The sequence below is a fragment of the Myxocyprinus asiaticus genome, chromosome 42 (assembly GCF_019703515.2).
Source record: "Myxocyprinus asiaticus isolate MX2 ecotype Aquarium Trade chromosome 42, UBuf_Myxa_2, whole genome shotgun sequence".
Lineage (NCBI taxonomy): Eukaryota > Metazoa > Chordata > Actinopteri > Cypriniformes > Catostomidae > Myxocyprinus > Myxocyprinus asiaticus.
Window position 1 is genome coordinate 2,956,237 of NC_059385.1, and position 25,978 is coordinate 2,982,214.

The 25,978-nt window shown below is 37.4% G+C and overlaps 2 protein-coding genes across 3 annotated transcripts; one reads left to right on the plus strand and one right to left on the minus strand.

The window, feature by feature from the left end:
• Positions 1-18: 18 nt before the first annotated feature.
• Positions 19-6,441, minus strand: LOC127432597 (torsin-4A-like). The gene is made up of 2 exons (XM_051683885.1): positions 6,328-6,441; positions 19-3,731 (listed from the first exon to the last, which is right to left on the minus strand). The coding sequence occupies exon 2, from the start codon at positions 3,729-3,731 to the stop codon at positions 2,532-2,534; it is 1,200 nt and encodes a 399-aa protein (XP_051539845.1). The 5' UTR covers positions 6,328-6,441; the 3' UTR covers positions 19-2,531.
• Positions 6,442-7,996: 1,555 nt separating this feature from the next.
• LOC127432582 (BRCA1-associated protein-like) lies at positions 7,997-24,273 on the plus strand. 2 transcript variants are annotated; one of them, XM_051683857.1, is made up of 12 exons: positions 7,997-8,316; positions 10,401-10,556; positions 10,687-10,882; positions 12,905-13,094; positions 13,508-13,621; positions 13,986-14,134; positions 15,142-15,217; positions 15,324-15,462; positions 15,555-15,664; positions 16,300-16,389; positions 18,746-18,849; positions 19,309-24,273. In XM_051683857.1, the coding sequence occupies exons 1-12, from the start codon at positions 8,238-8,240 to the stop codon at positions 19,676-19,678; spliced, it is 1,773 nt and encodes a 590-aa protein (XP_051539817.1). In that variant the 5' UTR covers positions 7,997-8,237; the 3' UTR covers positions 19,679-24,273. The 2 variants fall into 2 exon arrangements, with proteins under 2 accessions (XP_051539817.1, XP_051539819.1); XM_051683859.1 differs by having other exon boundaries at positions 10,705-10,882.
• Positions 24,274-25,978: the final 1,705 nt, after the last annotated feature.

The window sequence follows — 25,978 nt, forward strand, 5'->3', positions numbered from 1 at the left end:
TCTACATCACAGTGCATGTATGAGAATAAAACATTTTATATTGTTTGTTTACACAATATTTACAATCATAGTTCACAGTTATAACAAGGTTTCACAAAAATGAATGTTGAATGTTGAATGTTGAATGTACAATAAGTGAAATGAGTGACAATAAAACATAACACCATGGCAAACACCTCACAATGGCTCAGAATTAGGTATGGGAATCATAAGGAATTCCGGTTCAGATTCTTCTTAATGATTGTGGTTCCTTAACGGTTCCATTCATGTTTCCTATAGTAATTTTGAGGAAGAAATATTTGGAAATAAATAATGCAATTCTTATTGCAATTACTGCCGTCAACAGCCTGTTGCCAAATGATGAGATCTTTCAGATTTCAACAGCGCTGAAAATACAAATCAGAAATACACTTTATAGAATTCTTGAAAAATGGCATGTTTATACAGACTTTTTAGAGGCATAAATGCAATCCAATAATTGATCCTAACTACAGTTGAAGTCAGAAGTTTATATACACTTAGGTTGAAGTCATTAAAACTAATTTTTTAACCACTCCACAGATTTCATATTAGCAAACTATCATTTTGGCACGTCGTTTAGGACATCTACTTTGTGCATGACTTGAGTAATGTTTCCAACAATTGTTTACAGACAGATTGTTTTAATTTTAATTGACTGTATCACAATTCCAGTGGGTCAGAAGTTTACATACACTTCAGTTAACTGTGCCTTTAAGCAGCTTGAAAAATTCCAGAAAATGATGTCAAGCCTTCTGGCAATTAGCCAATTAGCTTCTGATAGGCTAATTGGAATCAATTGGAGGTGTACCTGTGGATGAATTTTAAGGCCAAGACCTCAGAAGAAAAATTGTGAACCTCCACAAGTCTGGTTCATCTTGGGAGCAATTTCTAAACGCCTGAAAGTACCACGTTCATCTGTATAAACAATAGTATGCAAGTATAAATACCATGGGAACACACAGCCATCATACCACTCAGGAAGGAGATGCATTCTGTCTCCTAGAGATGAACGTAGTTTGGTGAGAAAAGTGCAAATCAATCCCAGAACAACAGCAAAGGAACTTGTGAAGATGCTGGAGGAAACAGGTAGACAAGTATCTATATCCACAGTAAAACGAGTCCTATAGCGACATAACCTGAAAGGCTGCTCAGCAAGGAAGAAGCCACTGCTCCAAAACTGCCATAAAAAAGCCAGACTACAGTTTGCAAGTGCACATGGGGACAAAGATCTTACTTTCAGGAGAAATGTCCTCTGGTCTAATGAAACAAAAATTGAACTGTTTGGCCATAATGACCATCGTTATGTTTGGAGGAAAAAGGGTGAGGCTTGCAAACCGAAGAACACCATCCCAGCCGTGAAGCATGGGGGTGGCAGCATCATGTTGTGGGGGTGCTTTGCTGCAGGTGGGACTGGTGCACTTCACAAAATAGATGGCATCATGAGGAAGGAAAATTATGTGGATATATTGAAGCAACATCTCAAGACATCAGTCATGAAGTTAAAGCTTGGTCACAAATGGGTCTTCCAAATGGACAATGACCCCAAGCATTCCTCCAAAGTTGTGGCAAAATGGCTTAAGGACAACAAAGTCAAGGTATTGGAGTGGCCATCACAAAGCCCTGATCTCAATCCGATAGAAAATGTGTGGGCAGAACTGAAAAAGCGTTTGTGAGCAAGGAGGTCTACAAACCTGACTCAGTTACACCAGTTCTGTCTGGAGGAATGGGCCAAACTTCCAGCAACTTATTTTGAGAAGCTTGTGGAAGGATACCCAAAACATTTGACCCAAGTTAAACAATTTAAAGGCAATGCTACCAAATACTAACAAAGTGTATGTAAACGTTTGACCCACTGGGAATGTGATGAAAGAAATAAAAGCTGAAATAAATCATTCTCTCTACTATTATTCTGACATTTCACATTCTTCAAATAAAGTAGTGATCCTAACTGACCTAAGACAGGGAATTGTTTCTACGATTAAATATCAGGAATTGTGAAAAACTGAGTTTAAATATATTTGGCTAAGGTGTATGTAAACTTCTGACTTCAACTGTATATATTAAATAATTTTAAACAAATAACAATATATAATACAGTAAAAGATTTAATTTCAAGTTGGAGATGACGAAAATCATTACTTGCACGTCAGTAATATTAGTTCAGTAACTGCTCTGACTGATATTTGAGACAATTTTATTTATTAGGATAAACCCCTTGAGATGAACCATTTCGTTTTCGAGGTGGTCCTAAAAATATGTACGTCTTTTTAATCACTAAAAAAGCCAACTGTAGGTTTCTCGCTGGATATTCAGTAGGGGGCAGCACTCCATTTGCATCGGTGGAAATTACACATTCGGGAATCGTTATCTGAACCAAAAGTCATGAAACTCATACCGTTCTCGTATTTTTAAACAAATGGAATGGTTCTCGGTTCCCAATCCTACTCACAATTGAGTCTCTCCTTTAGAATTATCCTTGCATGTTGTTCATCTGCATGGCAGAATTTGTTTTAGAGAAGGTTAACCTTTGCTACAACCTGCCTGCATCCAGTGTGCGAAAATTTCCACTTGCCAACAGTATAGTATGAAAGTTCTTCCGCTAGTCTTTCTACATGCTGGCGATCTGGGTAGAATCCTTCTTGAGACATCTTGTCAATAAAACATTCCTTTACGTGGCTTTTCTCTAAAAGCGTGAAGGGTAGGAACTCGGCTTCCAGGAATAAAGAATGGTACCTCTGAAGGTAGCTGCGCAACCAAGGGGTCAGTTCTTGACTCAAGCTCAACCGGCCCGAGACGGCGACACTAGAGTTATGAAGGACAAACTTGGTGATTTCTTCATGTCCCAAGTTGCCAATGAGAATGTAAATTGCATTTAAGTATTCGTTATTGTTTTGGGGACGTATCAGACCTTGCAAAGTGTCAAGCAACTCTCTGGGCATGTGTTCCACATCATCGAAGATAAAGAGTGGTATCTTCTCTACTTCCTCAGCCTGAGTGACCATTTCAGAGATGTGGGTGTCCAGAGCAGTGGTGCAGCGTGGGATATCATCATCCGTAGGGCAGTGGTGCAGCACAAAGTATTGCATTACCAATTGGTCGCCTACCACTGAACGGAAATGCTGTGCCAACAATCGACCAACGTGGCTCTTCCCTACTCCAGTCGCTCCATGAAGTGACAACACCAAAGGTTTATTGTGAACATAAGTTGACAAATAATCTTGCAAATGCCCAAGAATGCCCTCGGTCACTTCCTGTTGTCCAAACACTTCCCTTTTCAGGGTATTTTCAAGTCCTTCTAGGTCGTACTTGAGCACGTGGTCATCTAGGTTCTCGATGGCATTGTAAACCTGCAGAAAGACAATGATGCACAACAGGTACAGGCAGTTCTTGGCTCGGCTGCGCTCTTTGGTTGGAACAGCTCTCAAACTGTTGCTCGGATACAAGATTCGTGTCTTCCTCTTTTTCTTGCGTTTGTGTGGAGAAGCAGGCTCTGGGAAACTCTCGAAGGTGAAATACTTGGGGCTGTGTGAGTGTGAAGACATGGAGCTCAGAGCACTCTCCATACGCCGTTTCTTGATGGCCAGGTACTTCTGGCGAATTCGCACCATGGCGCGTACGCTGGTGGAGAACTGGGAAACACTTGTGCCATTTTCCTTCGGCTCCTTCATTTGGTCCCCTGTTAGCCTGTGAGTTGAGTCTTGTTCGCCCATCTGTGGAATTCAATGTAAGCAAAACCAGTGTCATTGCAATATCAGACAAATTTAAGAAAGAATTTTAGATTTCTAGAAGGTATGTTGCAAACCAGGTCCCCACCAGCTGAACCAACTAAACCAGTTTGAACCACCTAGAACTGTCATGTTACAAAATCCAACAACCACTTGAAGTCGGTTTTCGACAGATTTCCAGCAGGGGTAGGGTAACAATCCAACATGCATTGAAATTATAACAAAATCCCAAATAATATAGTTTAGGGCGGAACCATCTGTTTGTCCAAACCATTATTTTTGAAATTCTGTTTGTTGCTGCTAAAGGCACACAAATGATACACTGCAACTTTAATATAAATGAGTGACATAGCATGCAGATGTTAAAGGCCGAAACATACTCTACGCAAGTACTTGAACGCAAGTGCTTCTAGCTACACAAGTTCGATTTTGTGTGTAGTTGCATAACAAAATGTGTCAGACCACAATAAATACAATGCAAGTGTGTGTTGAATTCTCAACGTTGTCACAATAGATGCTGTAGTGTGAACTATCCGCTTCTACGATAAGTTTTCTTTTTCAAGTCAACTAATTTCATGGCAGAGCAACAGTTAATCCGTATGTTACCCCAATTTTCGCCTGCATTCCCTGTCCTCTTTCTAGTATGTCCAGGGACTACAGATTGTTCAAGGAACAAAAACAAAAACCAAAAACGAACAAGATTTTTTACGGAACGTAACCGATAACAAGAACGAAATCCGTTTCATTGTTCTGAAGTGAAAACATTATTTTATTTGGTAACCGGTTCATAACTGGTTAATTTTGTTCTGGTCATTTTTTCATGAAACAAAAGACCAAAGGGTTCATCACAGTACATTTTCAGAATTACACCACATCCTGTTGCCTGAAAAAGTTAGGCTTCTCACTTTTTAGTAGAACATAAACATGCGCTTTGAATCTGAAGGAAACCGCTAGTTTAAAAAGCAATAAAAATAATAATAATAATAATAATTCAGCCAGCAAAAGGTGACGTTTTGTCCAAACGTGCCCACGCAGTGTGTGCATGCATGCGGGAGAGAGAGAGAGAGAGAGAGAGAGAGAGAGATTTAGGCTTTTAATTGATTTTAGGTGGCCAAATGGATATTTTGGGGGACATATTTAATATTAAGAATAGTTACTTTATATAGGCTACTGTATATTATGCTTTTTATGATTTTTTCCCGACTTGTGAAAAAATGTAATTGCTTATTTTTGCTTTTTTTTTTTTTTTGGGTGAGTCAAGTCCCTTATTTTGAGTTTTTTTTTTTTTTTTAAACGGGTGCCTTGTTTCTCTTGTGAGATCTAGAAACACTGCACCCGGTATATCACCCACCCTTTGCACAGAGTTTTGTCATCTTAATAGAATGTTATTAACCATTCTATTATTTCGTTCTAACCGGTTACCATATGGAAAGGAGGCTGCGGAACGGCAAACGAAAAAGTACTGTTTTTACCGTTTTCAGTCCGTGACTGTCTGTCAATAAAATTAGCAAAAATGCTTCAAAAAATTTCGAAAATGATTGAAATCTTTCAGCTTCTTCCATGTTTTTGTTTAGCGTTTTTATGCCACATTGTTGCTCTAGGGGTATTTTCTGCACTGGCTGACCCTGAAAAACCCCTCTTATACTTGATGACTCTTGTTGTAAACAGTACACATAATCATCTACTGTATGATGCAAGTTACAGTTTCTATTTTGGTGCATTTCAGGTCAGATGGCAGATGCAGCAGGCTACAGTTTGCATATGCAACAAAATAGCTCAACATATTAAATCACTCAGACAGTAGTCACTTCGCCTTTAGGCTAAAAGGGTACTGTCTATAGTTTAACTATGCATATACAAAGGATACTCCACTTAAAAAAGTTTAATCTGCAACAGAAAACACTATAACACTATAGGGCTGTTTTAACAAAAGACACTTGAATTGCCGGACCATCAAGTATCTAATGACCAAACTAAAGATTACTATTCCAAAGAGACCTCTCGATTTCCCCCCTAGAGTGAAACTTGGCCAGAAGCCTGTATTTGCTTCTAACAAAAAAGACCTTAAACAAACTCTTTGGAAACCTTGACAAAATGTTTGAAGCATACTGTATTTGAACATGGTTTCCCACTGCAAAAGGCGTGTTCAACATTCCACACATTCAGCCTTTCCCTGAGCCAAAGCTGATATGATTTCCTTCCTGGAAGTTTTTTTTTCTACCGCCACATACCCCTCTGAGAGCAAGGGTAATAAAAAATCTGCCCCATACACTCTTAAATCATGAGGTTGCGTGACTAGACCACAAGTTTGAAGCCTCCAACCAACTTGACCTCTTAAGCTTGTGTCATTGGCTTTGATCACTGGTCAGATGGGAGTCCTGCAAAAACGATTCTTGCGTTTGATCAGTTCTGGTTTTGCTAAGACCTCTCTAGTGAGTAGAAATGAAGAAGTTAAGACAAGACCGTTGTTTCAGCTGCAGTGGTTAAACTCCCAGATGCAACAGCAATATGTACAGGAACATAAATGTACAGCTTGAGAAGGAATAAAAGACCATGTATTATAAAAACAGAGTTTGCTTACCTTTATTATATACAGTGAGCTGCTGATGTGTGGCTTTAAAACCTCAAATTTCTCTGCAAGCTTGACAGATAGAGGAGGAGAGAAGAGGAGGACTTCCTCACAGTCAGTTACATTAACAAGTTCCCCTGTGGCTCCTCCTATACATCCATCCTCTGGTACAAACCACACCTCTAGACATCACATATAATATTTCGACAAAGAGATCTGCGGATGCACCTTTGTGACTTTTGCAGTTTATTTTACGTCATGTAGTCAATAGAACAAAACTGGGAGATTTTTGTTTTGTTTTGCTTTGTTAACAAAAGGAATGTGTTGTTTCCATTTATTTGTTTATGTGTAGTTCTAACTTTTTAAGTTTTCTATCATTTCACTACTTTATTTTAAATGGTTCTGTGGTGTGACGAATACATTTGTAAAAGTATTCCATGTAGTCTCTCAATTAATATATGGCCATAAAAGCTGCATGCATAATAATTATACATTCATTTGAAACGCTTTTAAAAATACTTTTAGACTGAGTATAGCACGTCACGGCGCAGGACATATCAACTTTCCAAAAGGATTTAATGTCAGCTACTCTTACGTTTTAATATATTCCGAAGGGAATTTCGGCAATTCAAGACAACTCATTGCATCCAAAATATGTTCTATTAAAAGTCATTTATATGATAACATGTTACAAGTATTTCCTGAGTTATTGTTTTTTTAATACTTAAACCATTCAGCCCAGATGACTATTTTGGGTGTTAATGTGAGCTGCTGTATGGAGGTGTCATTGATGAGAATTCACTAGGGTGTAGTTTAGAGTTTCTGATAAAATGCTGATTGTTCTATAAATGGCTTAAGTTCAGTATGCAAATAAAGCTTCTACAGAACCAATGTTTGTGCGACACCATCAGTGTGAAAGATGTGTGATGGTGTGACAATTTTATGGGAATTCTTAATGACACCCATATCTGGTTGCTTTGTGATTCTGCAATGTAGGTCACACAAGCCTCATTTTGAGAACTTTAGAACTTAATTCTATTCAATCTACTAGTTTTAATTCTTAATTATTGCTTATTCTTTTATCTAACTTATTTTATGTAAAAATGTTGTGAATAGTTTGTAGAACATTTATCTGTCAATAATTTAATTGTTGCTGCATCATTTTACAAATAAAATTTTGACTTAAAGATTTGCGCATTTCAGTTTCATGACACATTCCCATTTGAATTTCCATTTGCAATTTAACTGATTAATTGACATTTTAAATTTTATTCATTTAATTTGGTTAAACATTACACAATTCAATTTGATAGAATTTTGTTATGAAATTGAAATGTGGAAATCTTAAAAATAGGTTATTTTTTTTTTATATATAATTAGTCTATGTGATCTTGTAGACTCTTGTTATGTAAATTATGTAATAAACACATTAGTTAGCCAAAGTTGATTTGTTTGTTTCTTCCTTTCATTTACAAAAAAAGTACTGTGGCAGTAGCATAGTACAGTATCAGATGGTAATATAATATTATAAATACAATGATAATATAATGAGTATAATAATGATATTGCCTATTTGCCTATTTGTAGTATACAATGAGAAATACCATTTTATTATTGGAGCTCCAAAAAAAAAAAAAGGGGCGGGCTTTTATTTTGAAATTACTGTCTATTTGTCTACCGGAAGTAACCCGCGAATTTATTCTTCATTCTGAAACGTCATTGTTGTTTTCATGCGTTTGTGCTCCTGTTAATAAAAATGTTTTTGTTTAGCGTTTATGGTATAGCTATTATCAGTCGGATGTGATGTTTTAATACGTGCCACACTGCATTAATAGTGTTTTATTGAATTGTTGTTGTTGTTGTCTCTAGTGCAGTCGGCAGCCGTTGATCAGTTATTGATCAGTTATTGATCATCGGAACACATGAGTGTGTCTCTGGTTGTGATCAGACTCGAGCTCGCTGATCAGTGTGATTCCCCGCAGGGTTTTCAATACTGCGCTGGTGAGTTGCACGATTTTACTGTTACAGTTACATAACCGAGACCTGCCCTTACTTTGTGGGTTCACCATGGTACAGTCATGGTATCAGATGGATATTAATGAAATTCATGTGCAATGGTGTCTACATAGTACTTCAAGGTACTTCCAAAAATACCATGGTAGTATCATGGTACAGTTGAAGTCATATGTTTACATACACTTACTTAGGTTGAAGTCATTAAAACTCATTTTTTAACCACTCCACAGATTTCATATTAGCAAACTATAGTTTTGGCACGTCGTTTAGGACATCTACTTTGTGCATGACATGAGTAATTTTTCCAACATTTGTTTACAGACAGATTGTTTCACTTTTAATCGACTATATCACAATTCTAGTGGGTCAGAAATTTACGTACAACAAGTTAACTGTGCCTTTAAGCAGCTTGGAAAATTCTAGAAAATTATGTCAAGTCTTTAGGCAATTAGCCAATTAGCTTCCGATTGGAGGTGTACCTGTAGATGTATTTTAAGGCCTACCTTCAAACTCAGTGCCTCTTTGCTTGACATCATGGGAAAATCAAAATAAATCAGCCAAGACCTCAGAAAAATAATTGTGGACCTCCACAAGTCTGGTTCATCCTTGGGAGCAATTCCCAAATGCCTGAAGGTACCACGTTCATCTGTATAAATAATAGTACGCACGTATAAACACCATGGGACCATGCAGCCATCATACCGCTCAGGAAGGAGAAGCATTCTGTCTCCTAGAGATGAACGTAGTTTGGTGAGAAAAGTGCAAATCAATTCCAGAACAACAGCAAAGTATCTTGTGAAGATGCTGGAGGAAACAGGTAGAGAAGTATCTATATCTACAGTAAAACGAGTCCTATATCGACATAACCTGAAAGGCTGCTCAGCAAGGAAGAAGCCACTGCTCAAAACTGCCATAAAAAAGCCAGAATACAGTTTGCAAGTGCACATGGGAACAAAGATCTTACTTTCTGGAGAAATGTCCTCTGGTCTAATGAAACAAAAATTGAACTGTTTGGCCATAATGATCATACTTATGTTTGGAGGAGAAAGGGTGAGGCTTGCAAGTCGAAGAACACCATCCCAACCGTGAAGCATGGGGGTGGCAGTATCATGTTGTGGGGGTGCTTTGCTGCAGGAGGGACTGGTGCACTTCACAAAATAGATGGCATCATGAGGAAGGAAAATTAAGTGGATATATATTGAAGCAACATCTCAAGACATCAGCCAGGAAGTTAAAGCTTGGTCGCAAATGGGTCTTCCAAATGGACAATGACCCCAAGCATACCTCCAAAGTTGTGGCAAAATGGCTTAAGGACAACAAAGTCAAGGTATTGGAGTGGCCATCACAAAGCCCTGACCTCAATCTGATAGAAAATTTGTGGGCAGAACTGAAAAAGCGTTTGTGTGAGCAAGGAGGTCTACAAACCTGACTCAGTTACACCAGTTCTGTCTGGAGGAATGGGACAAAATTTCAGCAACTTACTGTGAGAAGCTTGTGGAAGGATACCCAAAACGTTTGACCCAAGTTAAATAATTTAAAGGCAATGCTACCAAATACTGACAAAGTGTATCTAAACTTCCTTAAAACAAGACATGAGATGCAGAATGGCATAAGATATTAAGTCTTGTATTCATAGAAATCTAACAAAATTTGGTGCGGTTCATGCTTACAACAAGAAAAAACTATTTACTAATGGGGTAAGAAAAATAAACCTGTTTTGCCTTTGAATTAAATTTTTTGCCATTGTCAAATGTCAATTTTTTTCTTGTTATAAGCATAAACATCACTACATTTATTCAGATATCTCTGAAAACAAGACAACATATCTGGTGTTATTTTGCCTTTCAAATAAATGTATGAATGTTTAGAACGTTTTACTGGAAAACAAGAAAAAATAATCAGTAAGACAATGTTTTGCAGTGCATTCACAACACTCAGTGAGTTCAGTTCTAGAATCTCTTTGAGGCAGCATGGAAGCCTTTATGTTACAGCAGTCTGCTGATTTTTGCTGGTGAAATGTGACTCAGCTCAACTCACCCCTGTGTGTGTCCTGTGTCCCACAATTGCAGAGATGTCAGAGGAGGAGATGAGGGAGAAAGCGCTGGCCTCCGCCAGAGTCACGCTGAGCGGTAAAACGGATCTGGAGCGAGCAACTGTACTCCATCAGCACCTGGGCAGCCGAGTCATGAGTGACATGGTGATCGAGACCTTTGAACCCAATGCAGGTTTGAATCTCAACAGTCCAAGTTGTTTAATATATTTATATGAACTTGCATTTTATGGGCCATAGTGGAAGAATGCTTCATTTCCCAGAATACCAATACCCGTGTTGTATTTTTTTTAATTGTAATTCAGTAAATTTGCGTAAAACAGAAGGAACCAAGGAAGTTAATGGAGAGGTGAAATCCGCAAATGACAGTAATGGAGATGCCAACGATGCGGGGACAACCCCAGACTCACCATCCAAACAGCTACCGGATCAGATCTCCTTCTTTAGTGGGAACCCATCTGTGGAGATTGTTCACGGCATCATGCACCTTTACAAAACAAAGTTAGTACAGTCCAGGGTGAAGTATGTTTAAAATACCTGCTGTTCTATTTCATATGATTGTTTAAAAAGGGAGCACTAGTATTATATACCACACTGTGTGCTCTATGTAATAAACATGACCCTTAAAAAAACAATGCCATGGTACAGAGATGTTGTGATTGCCATATTCATATGCCATGGTTTTTACCTGGTACTCCAAGGTACTTCAAATAACATGGCAATACTATGGTACCTCCTTCCATACATAATACACTTTTCCTTCTTTCCGCACTTCCATCCTCAATTTCTTCTGTATTTCCTTTTGCAGTTCCTTCCTTCCTCCCCTCCTTTTGCAATATCGCTTCCTTTCTCCCTTTTGCACTTCTTTTAATTCTTCCCTCATTCCTTCTGCATTTTCTTCCTCCCTTTCTTCATCCCCACCTTCCTTCCTCCGTTCCTTCCTTCTGCACTTCCTTTATTCCTCCCCTTCTTCTTTCCGCATTTCCTTCTTTCCATCTGCATTTCCTCCCTTCCTTTCACCCTTTTGCATTTCCTTTGCTTCCTCCTTTCCTTCCGTACTTCCTCCGCTCCATCCTTCTGCACTTCCTTCCTGCCTCCCCTCTTTCTTTTCCGCATTTCCTTCCTTTCTTGTTCCGCATTTTCTTCCTCCCTTCAGCAGTTCCTTCCTTCCTCTCCTCATTTGTCCGCACTTTCTTCCTTCCCCCATTTCTTCCTTGCATCATTCCTCATCCCCTTTCTAACGCATTTCCTTCCTTTCTTTCACACAACCTTTCTTCCTTCCTTTCTCGCCACCTTCCTTCTGAACTTCCTCTGCTCCTTCCTTCTGTACTTCCTACATTCCTCCTCTCCTTCCTTCCGCATTTCCTTCCTTCCTTCTGCACTTCCTCCCTTCTTCCGAATTTTCTTCCTCCCTTCCTTCCCTAACGCCTCCCTTCCTTTCTCCCTTTTGCATTTCCTTCCTTGTTCCCCAACTTCCTTCCACACTTCCTCCGCTCCTTCCTTCTGCACTTCCTTCATTCCTCCCCTGCTTCTTTGTGTTTTCTTCTTTCTGTCCTTCCTTCTGCACTTCCCTCCTTCTGCATTTCCTCCCTTCCTTCCTTTCCCCCTTTTGCATTTGCTCCCCTCCTTCCTTCCTTCTTCCGCATTTTCTTCCTCCCTTCTGCAATTCCTTCCTTCCTGTCCTCATTCACCTGCACTTTCCTCCTTCTTCCATTTCTTCCTTCATTCCTCCACTTCCTACCACATTTCCTTCCTCTCTTTCACACATCCTTTCTTCCTCCCCTCCTTCCTTCCTCGGCACCTTCCTTCTGCACTTCCTCTGTTCCTTCCTTCTGCAGTTCCTACATTCCTCCCCTCCTTTCTTCCACATTTCCTTCCTCTCTTTCACATGTCCTTTCTTCTTCCCCTCCTTCCTTCCTCGCCACCTTCCTTCCGCAGTTCCTCCGCTCTTTCCTTCTGCACTTCCTACATTCCTCCCCTCCTTCCTTCCGCATTTCCTTCCTTCTGCACTTCCTTTTTCTGAATTTTCTTCTTCTTTTCCTTCCACAATAACTCCCTTCCTTTCTTTCTTTTGCATTTCCTTCCTTGCTCCCCACCTAACTTCTGCACTTCCTCCGCTCCTTCCCTTTTCACTTCCTTCCTCCTTCCACGTATCCTTCTTTCCGCATTTCCTTCCTCCCCTCATTCATCTGCACTTTCTTCCTTCCTCCATTTCTTCCCTCCTTCAATCCTCCTCCCCTTCCTTCCTCTCTACATAGTACATAATTTTGCAGTTCCTTCCTTATGCACTTCATTCCTTCCTCCGTCCCTCAATATAGACCATTTTACTAAATGATCACCATATATATATATATATATACACCATGGTATTTTCATGGTACTCAAAGGTACTTCAAAATAATACCATGGTATTATTACATTGGTCATGTTTTTAGCTTTAAGGTGTCATTGTTATTGACAGTCTCACTTTAAGGCTTGCCCAGCCTTGTTTTTGACTGTATTTTGATGATGTCGTGATGACAGTAAGATGACGTCACTAACAGAAGACGTGAGGCGCAGCGCGATGCTTTGTGTTCTCACGGTACCAACAACCATGACAAGCCATGACCTCATGAAGTTTGTGGCTCCCTACAATGATGTCATGGAGCACATGAAGATTATCAGAGACTCCATGCCCAACCAGTACATGGTGCTGATCAAGTTCAGGAGTCAGGTGAGCTAGTTAACCAAGTCAAAGGACAGTCTTGTTGATTTTTTAGGGACCATCTTGTCTTGTTTTCAAGCAATAATATCTAAACATCCTGAAAACAAGAGACGTTTACTTGAGAAGCAAAACTGCAATTAAAAAAGAAATTCATATAAATATAATATTAAGGTTATTTTTCCTACTCCTTTGGCTAAATGTTTTATCTTTCATGTTCTAAATCTAACTAAATTTAGTGAGGCTTATGGATAAAACAAGAAAGCAATGGTGGTTTGTCTCAATTTTTGTTTGCATAATAGTTTTGCCACAAGAGTTGCAATATAAACTCATGCAAATTTGCTTGCTTGAACTTCGATGGATGTGTCATGAATGAATTGTCAGGTCTGGTATCAAAGTTTCATTTTGTTATTGTTTCCGTTTAGACCGATGCTGACAGCTTCTACACAATGTGCAATGGCCGTCAGTTTAACTCGATTGAAGATGCCGTCTGCCAGTTAGTTTATGTGGAGAGGGCAGAAGTCATCAAATCTGAAGAGGTAAGGCTTTAGTTCATGCTAATTAGTGGTGTTTGATAGCTAAAACAAGAATCACTATTACCAATGCTGATGCTTTAGTATTACTATTAATAAAAAAAGTATCAAACGTCTGAGCTTAACTAGAGAACGTGCTAGAACTAGAAATATTCTCATAGACTTGCATTGAAGGAACGTCTCAAGCCATATCTAGAGACTTGGAGGTAAAAAATGAAATGCCCAAAATTCTCTAATGACCAGTGTTGACAAGCTGTTTCCATTTAAACGCACACACACACCATCTTTACAGGCCTGTGTATAACAATAGACACTGTGGAATGTTTAAGCTAGTTTTGAATGATCTAAAACCATGTTAATAATATACCAGGGGGCCAGTTTACCAGTTATGGACCTCATTGAGCTGCCCAAGTGCACTGTGTGTTTGGAGCGCATGGACGAGTCGGTGAACGGAGTGCTGACCACCCTGTGTAACCACAGCTTTCATAGCCAATGCCTTCAGAGATGGGAAGATGCAACGTAAGTGTTACAATTGTAAAAGTAGAGCTTTTTGTATGAAGCTAAAATTAGGACTACTTTAAATTGATCCTTCAAGACAGCATTAAATCAAAATTGACACATGCACTTCCTTCATAAATGTCTGAATCTGCATGATTCATAAAAAAATAAATAATAATAATAATTTTCATAATATTTCATCAAAATGTAATTACGTTTCCCAGCTCTGAAATGACTTCTTTTTTGATGATGCAAAAGGTTGTGTGGGTGGGAAGAAATTATATTAACCAATAATATCACAACCCACTTTCCACGACCTAATAAAACCATGATGGATAAACTCAAATCCATCTCCACAGAATCACTCCAAATATATGTCCGATTATGCAAGTAAAATGCATTGAATGTTGTTGCATGTTGACTTTAATCATTACATTTAATTATCAACAACATTTAAAGTGCACTTTAAGGTAACTTTATCATATGTATTATTTCATCCACACCCATATCCTCTCGTCTCATTCTTCTCCCATGACGCATCTGTGCATGACACTATGTTTACACTCACATGTGTACGCTCTCAACCAATATTTACATTTGCCATTTTTAACCTTTCCTTATTCATTCTTCATGGATGTGTAATAAAGGGCTGCTGGGCTGTTCTCTGTTCTAGCTTTTGCCTCTCAGTGTTTCATGTTTTACTGTTGTGCCATTGTCGTAGCTGACCTTTGACCCTCTAGAATGTCACAGTGTCACATTTCATATGCACAATGGAAAAACAAACTGCTGGTGGTTGAAGGATTTGGATGGCTTGTTTTTCAAGTTTATGATACCTGAAATTGTGCTGCTTGTTAAAGAAAGGTGTGTTGTTACTTGTCTAATTAATCAGATGTACGTTTTTTCTTTAATAACATGCATTGATGATTTGTTGACAATAAAACCAGAGACATTTATGAAGAAAGTAAACAGGGTCAGTTTTGATTTCATGTTGTCTTGGGGAGTGCTAACATAATGCTTTTTTCTTCTAGGTGTCCGGTCTGTAGATACTGTCAGACGCCGGAACCCGTGGAGGAAAACAAGTGTTTTGAGTGCGGCGTGCAAGAGGTAACAAAGGTTTCAGACTGTGCACTCAGATGTAAATCCTGAGCAAAGTATGTGAGAAATATGAGTTAATAGCACTCAATTTTTTGATCTTTTTTTCTTCACACAGAATCTGTGGATCTGTCTCATCTGCGGTCACATTGGTTGCGGGCGCTACGTAAGCCGGCACGCGTACAAGCACTTTGAAGAAACACAGCACACCTACGCCATGCAGCTGACCAATCACAGGGTCTGGGACTACGCTGGAGGTATGCAAGATTAAAAAGTTTCCAGAAGTTATCGAGGCATTAAGTGCAAAAATAACATAAAAAGGATTCTTTTTTTCTTGTTTTTAAATTAGATAACTATGTTCATCGGCTTGTTGCCTGTAAAACTGACGGTAAGATGGTGCAGTACGAGTGTGAGGGTGACACGTGTCAAGATGAGAAGATTGATGCTCTTCAGCTGGAGGTGCGTATTTGTCTGGAAATTTGTATTAAAGAAATAGTGCTCCCAAAAATGAAAATTCTCTCATCATTTATTCACCTTCATGCCATCCCAGAACACTAATGAAGATTTCTTTGGAGAATACCTCAGCTCTGTAGGTCTATATAATGAAAGTGAATGTTGGTTAGAACTTTGAAGCTCCAAAAAGTACATAAATGCAGCATAAATTTAATCCATACGACTCCAGTGGTTTAATCCATGTCTTCAGAAGCGATATGGTAAGTTTGTGTGAGAAACAGATCGATATTTAAGTCCTTTTTTACTATAAACCTACACATTCAAACAGCCCTCTTAAGCACGCTCTTCTCTCCTAAGAGAAGTGCTCTCCTTTTGTTTTTTGGGATTCGCATTCTTTGTGCATATCGTCACCTACAGGGCAGTGAGGAGAATTTGTAGTAAAAAGGGCCTTAAAGACCTACAGAGCGGAAATATTCTTTTAAAAATCTTCATTTGTGTTCTGCAGAAGAAAGAAAGACATGCACATCTGGGATGGCATGAGGGTGAGCAAATGATGAGAGAATTCTTATTTTTGGGTGAACTATCCCTTTAAAAACAGGTCATTGTTATTTCTTTCTTTTGAATGTGTCTCCTCTTCACAGTACTCTTATTTATTGACCAGTCAACTGGATTCTCAGCGCATTTACTGGGAGAACAAAATACTTCATTTAGAGAAAGACACAGCAGAAGAGGTGAGAACCGGCCAACATTTAAGACACTAAATCTGTAATGCCGTTGTATTTACGGAGCTCCTTGTATTTACGGAGAATTTATTTTCTGAAGTAGTTTTGCGTTCACTTGCAATAGTTTTGCATTCCAATGATATTTGTAGTAAATGTACTATAGTAAACACAAAATTGACCATGGTTTCACTACAGTAACAATATTTTAATATTTGTGTTAGTCATAATACAGGAAAACAAAAACTATGGTAATAAAAATAAGAATCATTCTAAAAAAAAAAAACATGGTTAGATTTACTAGTAACACCATGGTTAATTTGTTACCAATGTAACAATGGTTACATGGTTACTGCAGGTTTACTGTAGTGAAACCATGGTTAATTTTTTAAAGTGCACGTTTTTCTTTTTTTTTGTTGCCGAAAACTATACTTGTACCACAATTTAGCCAAGGTGTTACTAGAGTAAAGCTGTAACTTGTTTTTATTTTTTTTATTGATGATTGATTTTTATTACCATAGTTTTTGTTTTCCTGTAGTTACTATGTTTTTTACAACAAATATCATAGTTAACCCTTGAACGTTAATAAAAAAAGTTCTTAGAGGACAAAAATGTCTGTGTCAAAGACTCCCATAATAATATTATATATTAATATTATTTTCCACTTCCAATTAGTTAATTTTTTTAACCAACATCAGTCCTGATCATAACTAGCAAATATTCATTCATTTTCAGGATTTTAACCCTTTAAATGCCAGTTTGTTCACATAATGCCACTCTTGTTTTTTTATGTAAAAAAACACAAAAAATGAATGATTTTCCATATACAAAATGCTAAGGGGAAATTTTTGGGGGGATTATCACAGTCTGGGATATGTCAATGATTAGCAACAACATTGATTGTGATGCATTATTATTTTTTGTGCAGTGTCAGATTTAAAAAAAACACTCAGGACCTTAGAGTACAAAAATGTCCACGTTAAAAAATGTTATATATGAATATTATTTTCCACTTTCACTGATTTTTTTTAACCAACATCAGTCCTGATCATAACTACCAAATCTTCATTCATTTTCAGGATTTTAACCCTTTAAATGCCAGTTTGTTTACATAATGCCACTGTTGTTTTTTACACACACACACACACACACACACACACACACACACACACAAATTTCTCAGTACACACATACACACAATTCACACTCTGACATTCATACCAACACACCCACACAATTTTAACTGCATCATTTATTCAATTGGCCTGCAGGGCTCTATAATACAGCAAACAGAAAATAGGGGAAAAGCATGTATTTGCTCCATAGGCTAAACATGAGAAAAATGTTGCCATCTGGTGGAAAATATAGAAAATGTAAATTTTGAAGCCAGGGCTCCGGAATGAAAGCATAATATAGAATTCATGATTTTATGCTTTAATGTCACTGGGATCAAATACTGCAGTTTTAATCCTGAAGGTCCTGAGTGTAACTATTTTGTGTACACAGTGTATTATAGATGTATTACAGGAACTGTGGTTGAAATTCCAAAACTTCCAAAAAATACACACCTTAGGCAGTATTTATGCAGTTGGCATTAACACAGCCAAAATGATTGAAAAAACAAAAATGAAAAAGACAATAATGTCCCGAAGGTTGCACAAGGGTTAAACTGTGGTTACTGTAGTAAATCCATAGATAATTTTCATAAGGGATAGGTAAAGGTATTGTGAGGGAATGCAAAAAAAGTCCCACCCTGTCCTCTAAGGGGCTCCGTATGAATTAAAGGAATATTCCAGGTTCAGTATAAGTTAAGCTCAATCGACAGCATTTGTGGCATAATGTTGATGACCACATAAATGTATTTCGACTTGTCCCAACTTTTCTTGGTTTAAAGGTAGAAATGTGAAGCTTATAATTTTATAAAAGCACTTGCATTAATTCTTTTGTTAAAACTTGTGTATTATTTCAGCTGTAAAGTTGTTTAAACGGTCATTTTTACAGTCGTTTTAGGGTTTGTTGACATGATATCATCATTGCAACAAAGTTGTAAAATTGGCTAACTTTACACAGATGCAGTTAGTAAGTGATTATATCACATTTAATCATGTTAACACACATATTGTTTACGTCTTGTGTCTATACTTTTGAAACAGTGAGTATTTTAATGTACAAAAATTGGCCCCATTGACTTCCATTGTAAGTGCCTCACTGGAACACAGATTTTTGCTTCTTCTGCTTCTTGAATTTTTGTAGTAATCAACATTATGCCACAAATACTGTCGATTGAGCTTAACTTGCATTGAACTCAGAGTCATCAGTAATCTACTGGGAAACTATTTTTACTGTTCCTTATTTATTTGTGTTTTAGATCAACAATATGAAGGTCAAATTCAAGGAGACGATTGAAAAGTGTGACAGTTTGGAACGGAAACTAAATGAACTCGCCAAAGAAAAGCAATCCATCGAAAAGAAGTAAAGTTGACTTTATTCTCTCTGTCTTTGGACTGAATTTCACTTCATATATAAAAGTAGATTCGCCTTTCCTTAAGCTAATATCAGAGCATGCAAGGCAGCCAAAGTATATTAAAGTAAAATGAAAGAGATGGATAGTAAAATGCAATATAGGTGGATATATAGGTGTAAGAAAGAGAAGTGCATTCACATTTGAATTTGATCTGTGAATGTTTTCCCCAAAAAATAAAATAATGCCGCTCCGCCTCTGAAAAGACCTTCCGATTTGGCTGACATCACCAAGTCCTCTTATTTTTCAACCCCTCCCCTACAACAATATCAAGAACACTTTTCAGGATACAATTAATTCCCAGTGAATAAAATCAAGTCCCGCCCTACATTTACACTACATGCACTGTTGTCTGTTGACGTTTTCTTCTTTATGTGCTGCCTATTTACTGCTGTTCAATTGTTTACCAGATGCTCACAGCTAAATAACAAAGTGGTGAAGCTCAGTCAAGAGTTGAGGGAGGAGCAAGAGATGAACCGATGCCTGCGATCCAATCAGACGCAGTTTCAGACTCAGCTGCTGGAGGAGGAGAGGCGGGCCCATGAGGCCACAGTCAGTAAAGAAGGACAGATTGCCGAGCTGCAGGAGCAGCTACGAGACGTCATGTTCTACCTGGAGACACAGCAGCAAATCAATCGGATGCCTGCGGATACCCGGCAGGAAATCCAGGAGGGCCAAATCAACATCGCGGCGGCCCCTGCCACGCCACAGCCCGGGCCCTCGGCACACGGCACCGGGAGACTGAGCGGAAGGAAAGGACGATTCAAGAGAGGAAAATAGTGAATTCGAAGAGGATGGTGGAATTTATTAATTGTACAATTTTGCTGCTCGTCTTCACAAAGCTCAGAAAATTTTCTGTTTAGTATATTTAGTTTATCCGACAGGAAATGCTGCCTAGGCTTCTTTGGAAAAGAGGATGAGTAATCACGATCCCTCATTAAGGCTCTAATATATTGTAAACTGTTCACTAATATCTCACATGAGGGCACCAAAACTGCTTTACCTGTGGTGCATGAAAACAAAGTGCTGTTATTATCGCAGAATTTTATTTTCATATTTAGTGTCCTCATGAGTGGAATAACTAAGGCTGAGTTCCCTGGAATTACGGATAAACCTTGTTGACAGTTCTGGAAGTTCATGTATGGTTTGATTTACTTTGTTAGTAGCAATTTTCTTGTATTTTCAGGAATGTTTCTGTCCTGCGCCTGTAATGGGTAAATCTTACAAAAACATGTTCAGCGTGCATTTCACCCCATAAAGTGGTGAATTATTTTTTGCATAAAGAAAATGAAACCTATTTTTTTAATTGTGCCCAACACAATTAATTCCTTACAGTCATGCAAACAGACACTTTGTATTCTTCTTACTAATGATAATACTCAGTATATTCTCAGATTACTGTAAAGGAACATTCCGGTTTCAATACAAGTTAAGCTCAGTCGACAGCATTTGTGGCATAATGTTGATTACCACCAAAAAATGTATTTCGACTTATCCCTCTGTTTCTTTAAAAAAGGCTAAAGGTTCCAGTGAGGCACTTACAATGGAAGTCAATGGGGCCAATTTTTGGAGGGTTTAAAGGCAGAAATGTGACGCTTATTATTTTATAAAAGCTCTTACACTAATTCTTCTGATAAAACTTGTTCATTATTAAGTTGTTTAAATCATCGTTTTAACGGTCGTTTTAGGGTTACAGCATTACATCGTCATGGCAACGAAGTTGTAAATTTGGATATGACTTTACACAGAAAATGTTAGCAAGTGCTTATATCACACTAAAATCATGTTAACATATTGTTTACGTCTTGTAGCTATACTTTTGAAACAGTATTTTACTTAATAACGGAGTATTTTAACGTTTACAGATTGGCCCCATTGACTTCCATTGTAAGCAGGGGCAGATTATGACTAGCAAGGGCCCCGGGGCCAATTCCCCACCATCTTTTAAAGTTGAGATCTACGCAATCTATTTTTATTGATTTATGTCTCTTTTAATACCTGTTCTGTTATGTACAGTCAGATTAATTCAAACACAGAGCATGGATGTGGTAGAGAAACCGCAAACATTCGCCGAACAGCCACTGTTCTTAAAGAGACAGTACCATTTTAACTTTTGTTATAATGTAAATGCAGTGTAAATACTACGAATTATGCATACAACATGCATATATCTACATGGGCCATTATACATTTTGAAATATCTTAACCTCATCAAACACTTTAAAGGGATAGTTCACCCAAAAATGAAAATTCACTCATGCCATCCAAGATATGTCTGACTTGCTTTCTTCAGCAGAACACACACAAAGATTTTTTTAGAAGACTATCTCAGCTCTGTAGGTCCATACAGTGTAGGCGAATGGTGACCAGAGCTTTGAAGCTCCAGAAATCACATAAAGGAAACATAGAAGTATAATCCATAAGACTCCAGTGGTTTAATCCATGTCTTCAGAAGCCATCTAAGAAGTGATAAGCGATATAATAGGTGCTATCTTTTCTAACTCATCTGAATGATGGGGTGCGTTCTGTTCAGAAGTGATCATCTCTATAAACTGTTTCCTTCAAAGACTTTACCCTCCATTGTGAGAGCTTTGAATGGCTGAAAGGTGTGGGGCTCCAAAACAGTGGTCATTTGGTCATTTTTGGGGGAAATTCTGTTTGGAACGACCCTACAGCTTGGCTACCATTATTATTCTTCCATCATAAAGCCCTGCTAAGGCATCATTTAAGCCTTTTCAAAGTGTCCAAAAATCCCCTAGACTACATTACATTGACAGAATATTTAAATGAGCTAGGAGTCTATTTTAGAATGTTCATGATTTCAAACTTCAGCTGTCAAAACGTACACACAAGCCCTTTAATCTGTTGTAAAATGCTTTCTTTCTTTACGCATTTAAAACTATTTTAAACTTTCAGAAATGGTTTTGTCAGACCAACATTATAGTTTGTCTTGACAAACTTTACATATCTAGTTTAATCAGTACTTTTGAACCACAAAGTAAAATCTCAATATTTTCTTTTTCCCAACCACCTAAGCTTAGTTATTTTTTGTAATGTAGGGCAAACATGCAGTTATAGCAATGAATAGTATAATAAACGTTTTTGTTTGACAGCCTTTTTATACAAAGAATAAAGCTCAACCACATGAAGCCTAACATATGAAATAATAGTTGGAAAATTACATATTTTTAAACCCATTTATACCTATTTTTCTACTAAATAATACAATTTTAAGCATGTTGCTTGAATTAAATAAATGCTAATTTTGAAATATCAGTAGCAAAATAAACGTTAAATTGGGCAGCGTTAAATTAAAAACACATTTTAACATCAGTTACATTTCGATTTAAAATTCACTATTGTTTTATATAGAATTGTTCTATGGTCTATACAGTATTTAATGCAATTACATCAGAAGTAACTGTAACTGAAATTTTAAGAGTAATCCCTTACTTTTTTCCCAAAGAAAAAGTATTGTAATTACAGTAATTCATTCATTAGTAATGCATTACACCCAACACTGATTGTAATACAGAGCACACAATTGCGTCATAGAAAAGCGCTTAAGGGCTCGTCTTCTTTATGTGAACAGTCACTGATAAAAAAACATTTGTTTGACCTTTGCATACAAAGATGTCATTTGGTAATATGATTACACTACACAAAATCATGTGGCATTGTGTGCATTTTTACTTGGAACACTCCCAGTTATTTTTAGAACACAATGCACTGACTATTTTTTTAATTTTTTTTATTATCTTTTTAGTTTCCACACCCCTCAGTTACAAAAGCATGGGATAGTTGTACAGACAGAAAAATATCAATACATCTGCACCAGGGGCGTAGCAGTCACTTTAAAAGTGGGGGGGACACAGCTGTCAGTAGGTGGCTCGCACAGACCCAACACTAACAGTGCAGTATTAATATAGTACAGTATATATTAATATAGAAGTATGAGATAAGTATTATATTACTATATACGTATTATTTACTTTTAATATTTGTATTCTGCACAGAAATGTGTGAGAGAAGAGCCAACAGAATTTAATGGAAAGCACGCAACTAGTCAAATCCCCCTCGAGCTAGTTTTTGTTCTGTCAAGCAAATCCAATTTTTGTGAAGGGAATTATTCAAATTCAATATCTGAGAATAATTAATCTTATTGGTCACAGTCACTAGGCTAACACGAAATTGTCTTCCAAAGAACTCAGTTCACATTTCCAGATTTCAGAAGCCCGTCATTCACCAACTTTTACACGTATTTGCGTATTCATACATTAACTGTTTTCATAAATGTAATAAAATGCTACTCATCGCTCAGTTTAACCAAAGTCTTTCTAGCGAGTCAGTCCACTGTCGGCCATCTTTGGAATGCTCTCGGGAGGCTGTTACCAGTCATGCCAGTGCAGCTCCTATCTACTTGAATGGGGGAACACCGAAATTATAAAAACGGTTGGTCAAGATTACGGTCAAAGTACATATTTCAGATTAGCAATAAAATCTGATAATACTGGAATCATAAATTGTGATTCTTTACCTCATGTTACGCTAAAACACGCACATTTCCCGGTTTGTATAGCTAATGCGCATTCGCGTTCTAGAGTTGATTGACAGGCGATGTCTGTTTCTAAAAGGTGATTGGCTCTTTTAACTGTAAGGCGGGACTTCCTTTCTACATCCTTTGACCGTTGGGCACGAGCTTCTTGGCTGAGCGTTCCAATAACTCCCATTCGTTTAAATAGAAGTGGCCTGTCTCTGCTGAATAATCTCTGGTTTAACACATTTTACATGCTTGATTAAAAAATATATGATCGTGCCTGGTAACATGGCTAGAAATAGCATTTTAGCTTAGCGTAAATCTGACGGTTTACACAAAGTTTATTTATATTTCTTCTGCTCCAAACTTACTTCTCTGTCTGCTCGTATGAATGTAACACATCATAAGAAAGTGTTTCACCGCTGTTCAAATGCACTTTGGATTGCATCATTTATATGCATAAATGTTTTCCATCTGAAAGGACTAAATATGAAATGAAACAAATGACAATAAAATGCAAAGTAATCTCTTCAGTAATCCAAATACTTTTTGAATGTAACTGTATTCTAAATACTAATGATTTAAATTGTAACTGTAGTGGAATACAGTTACTTATATTTTGTATTTTAAATACGTAATCCCATTACATGTATTCCATTACTCCCCAACCCTGCGTGTCAACAACATTTTCATTTAGAAGGGTACAAATTCTGTCACAGGGCCTTTGTGGTGAGGCACGTAAATTTACAATACAAGGAATATTCTAGGTTCATGTTTGCGGAATGATTAGGCTACCACAAAGGTCGACTTGTCCCTCCTTTTCTTAAATAATAACAATAATAATAAATAAATGTGATAAAATAATTTTTCATTCAAAACCTTTTAACGAAAATAAAATACAAATCAGTAAATATTTTAAGAACTTATATATATATATATATATATATATAAAGTTAACAAACAACAGCATTCACAACCTATTTTACTTCTGTAATTTTTTATATACTTATGTAATGACTGCACTTCCAAGTGAAACAGGATATTCAACGAGGAAAAAAAGTGTGGCGGTTTCCATATATGGTCATTTGAGGGGAGGGGTCAAAAATGTAGAGGGCTTGGTGACCTCAGCAAAAAAGGAAAGTTGTTTCAAAGGTGAAGCAAGTTAATACATTATGCTGAAAGATTAAGACATTTTTGTTTTCCATTTCATTTTAGAATAACATACACTAATGAATCATTCACATTAAGACCAGGAACAATTATTAAAAACTCATGCTAATTAATACCATATAAACCAACCCGACTCAATTCTTATGCCAAACTATCAGAACACAAAATTAAACTACATTAAACTACATTAAACAAGAAAGCAAATGTGGATAAGACATGTGGAACATTTACATTTATTTAAAAAAAAAAAAAAAAAAAATCCTTTTCACATTCCAGTGTCTTTGTTTCTCAATTTCCCTAACAAAAGAAATATAATCAGTCGACGCATTTCCAACCACCTCTTGACATCTCAAAATGATCTCCTCAGTCCAGAAATGTTGTCATCCTCATAATTTGTGGCTGTGAGCATGTAGTATGATCCCTTCAGTCCTGAAATATTGGACATTCCAGAGGCCGGAGCATCAGAAGTATCGCTCATTGCACAACTGGTCCTGTATCCCCTTTAATTAAAGAAGCTTGACAAAAGAGAAGAGCATCTATTCCCCCCGAGCAGTTATAAAGCAGTGAAAGCTCATAGATCGCAGCACACCTTAAAACACGCGTTATCACTATAAACATGATTTGTTATGGCGTTGGAAAACGTTGTAAACAGTTGCACTTTCCGTTAGACATCAACAAATCAGTCTTATAAAAACCTATCTTAGCCTATCTCTACTATGCTTATGTGGTGCTAATGCAAGGCTAATTTTCAATGTTTTTGGTATCAATAATAAAACCTCACAATTTAAGGGACATCAGTGCAAGTTTTATGAGTTCAAACGTAAACAATTCACCCAACCAATGACAAAATTCATTTGTATATTTAGGCATACAATTCATTTCAAACATGATTTAAGAAATGTCTTTGATGGGCCATGCCATTTTTGAACCTCAACACAAATCAATTTGAACAAACATACATAGACGTGACTGTAACCCTCGCCAAGTTCCATAGACAACAGCATCTTTCATGTAGCAGTCAATGCTATGTTACGTTGACATATTTGTTGACATATATTGGTTTCAAAACAAACCGTAGGGAAAGCTACATTTCGAATGCTTGTGGCTCAAGTAGTGTCATTTGTAATATACAAACAAATATTGTAATAAGCACCCAACATTTGTTGATTTGGGAACAAATGCACTGACAAAAGTGTCTGAAATGATAGTTTACAGGATCGTTATGCCACCCTGCCCTGATCACCACCATGCGTTTTACCAAAAATGTACGCAACACATCTGATCTCCTTCCGATAAAGTAGCTCTTGGCTGGTTGTGCGAAAATGTCGTGCTAGTGCATCGCGAATACCTACGTAAACACATTTCAGAATATG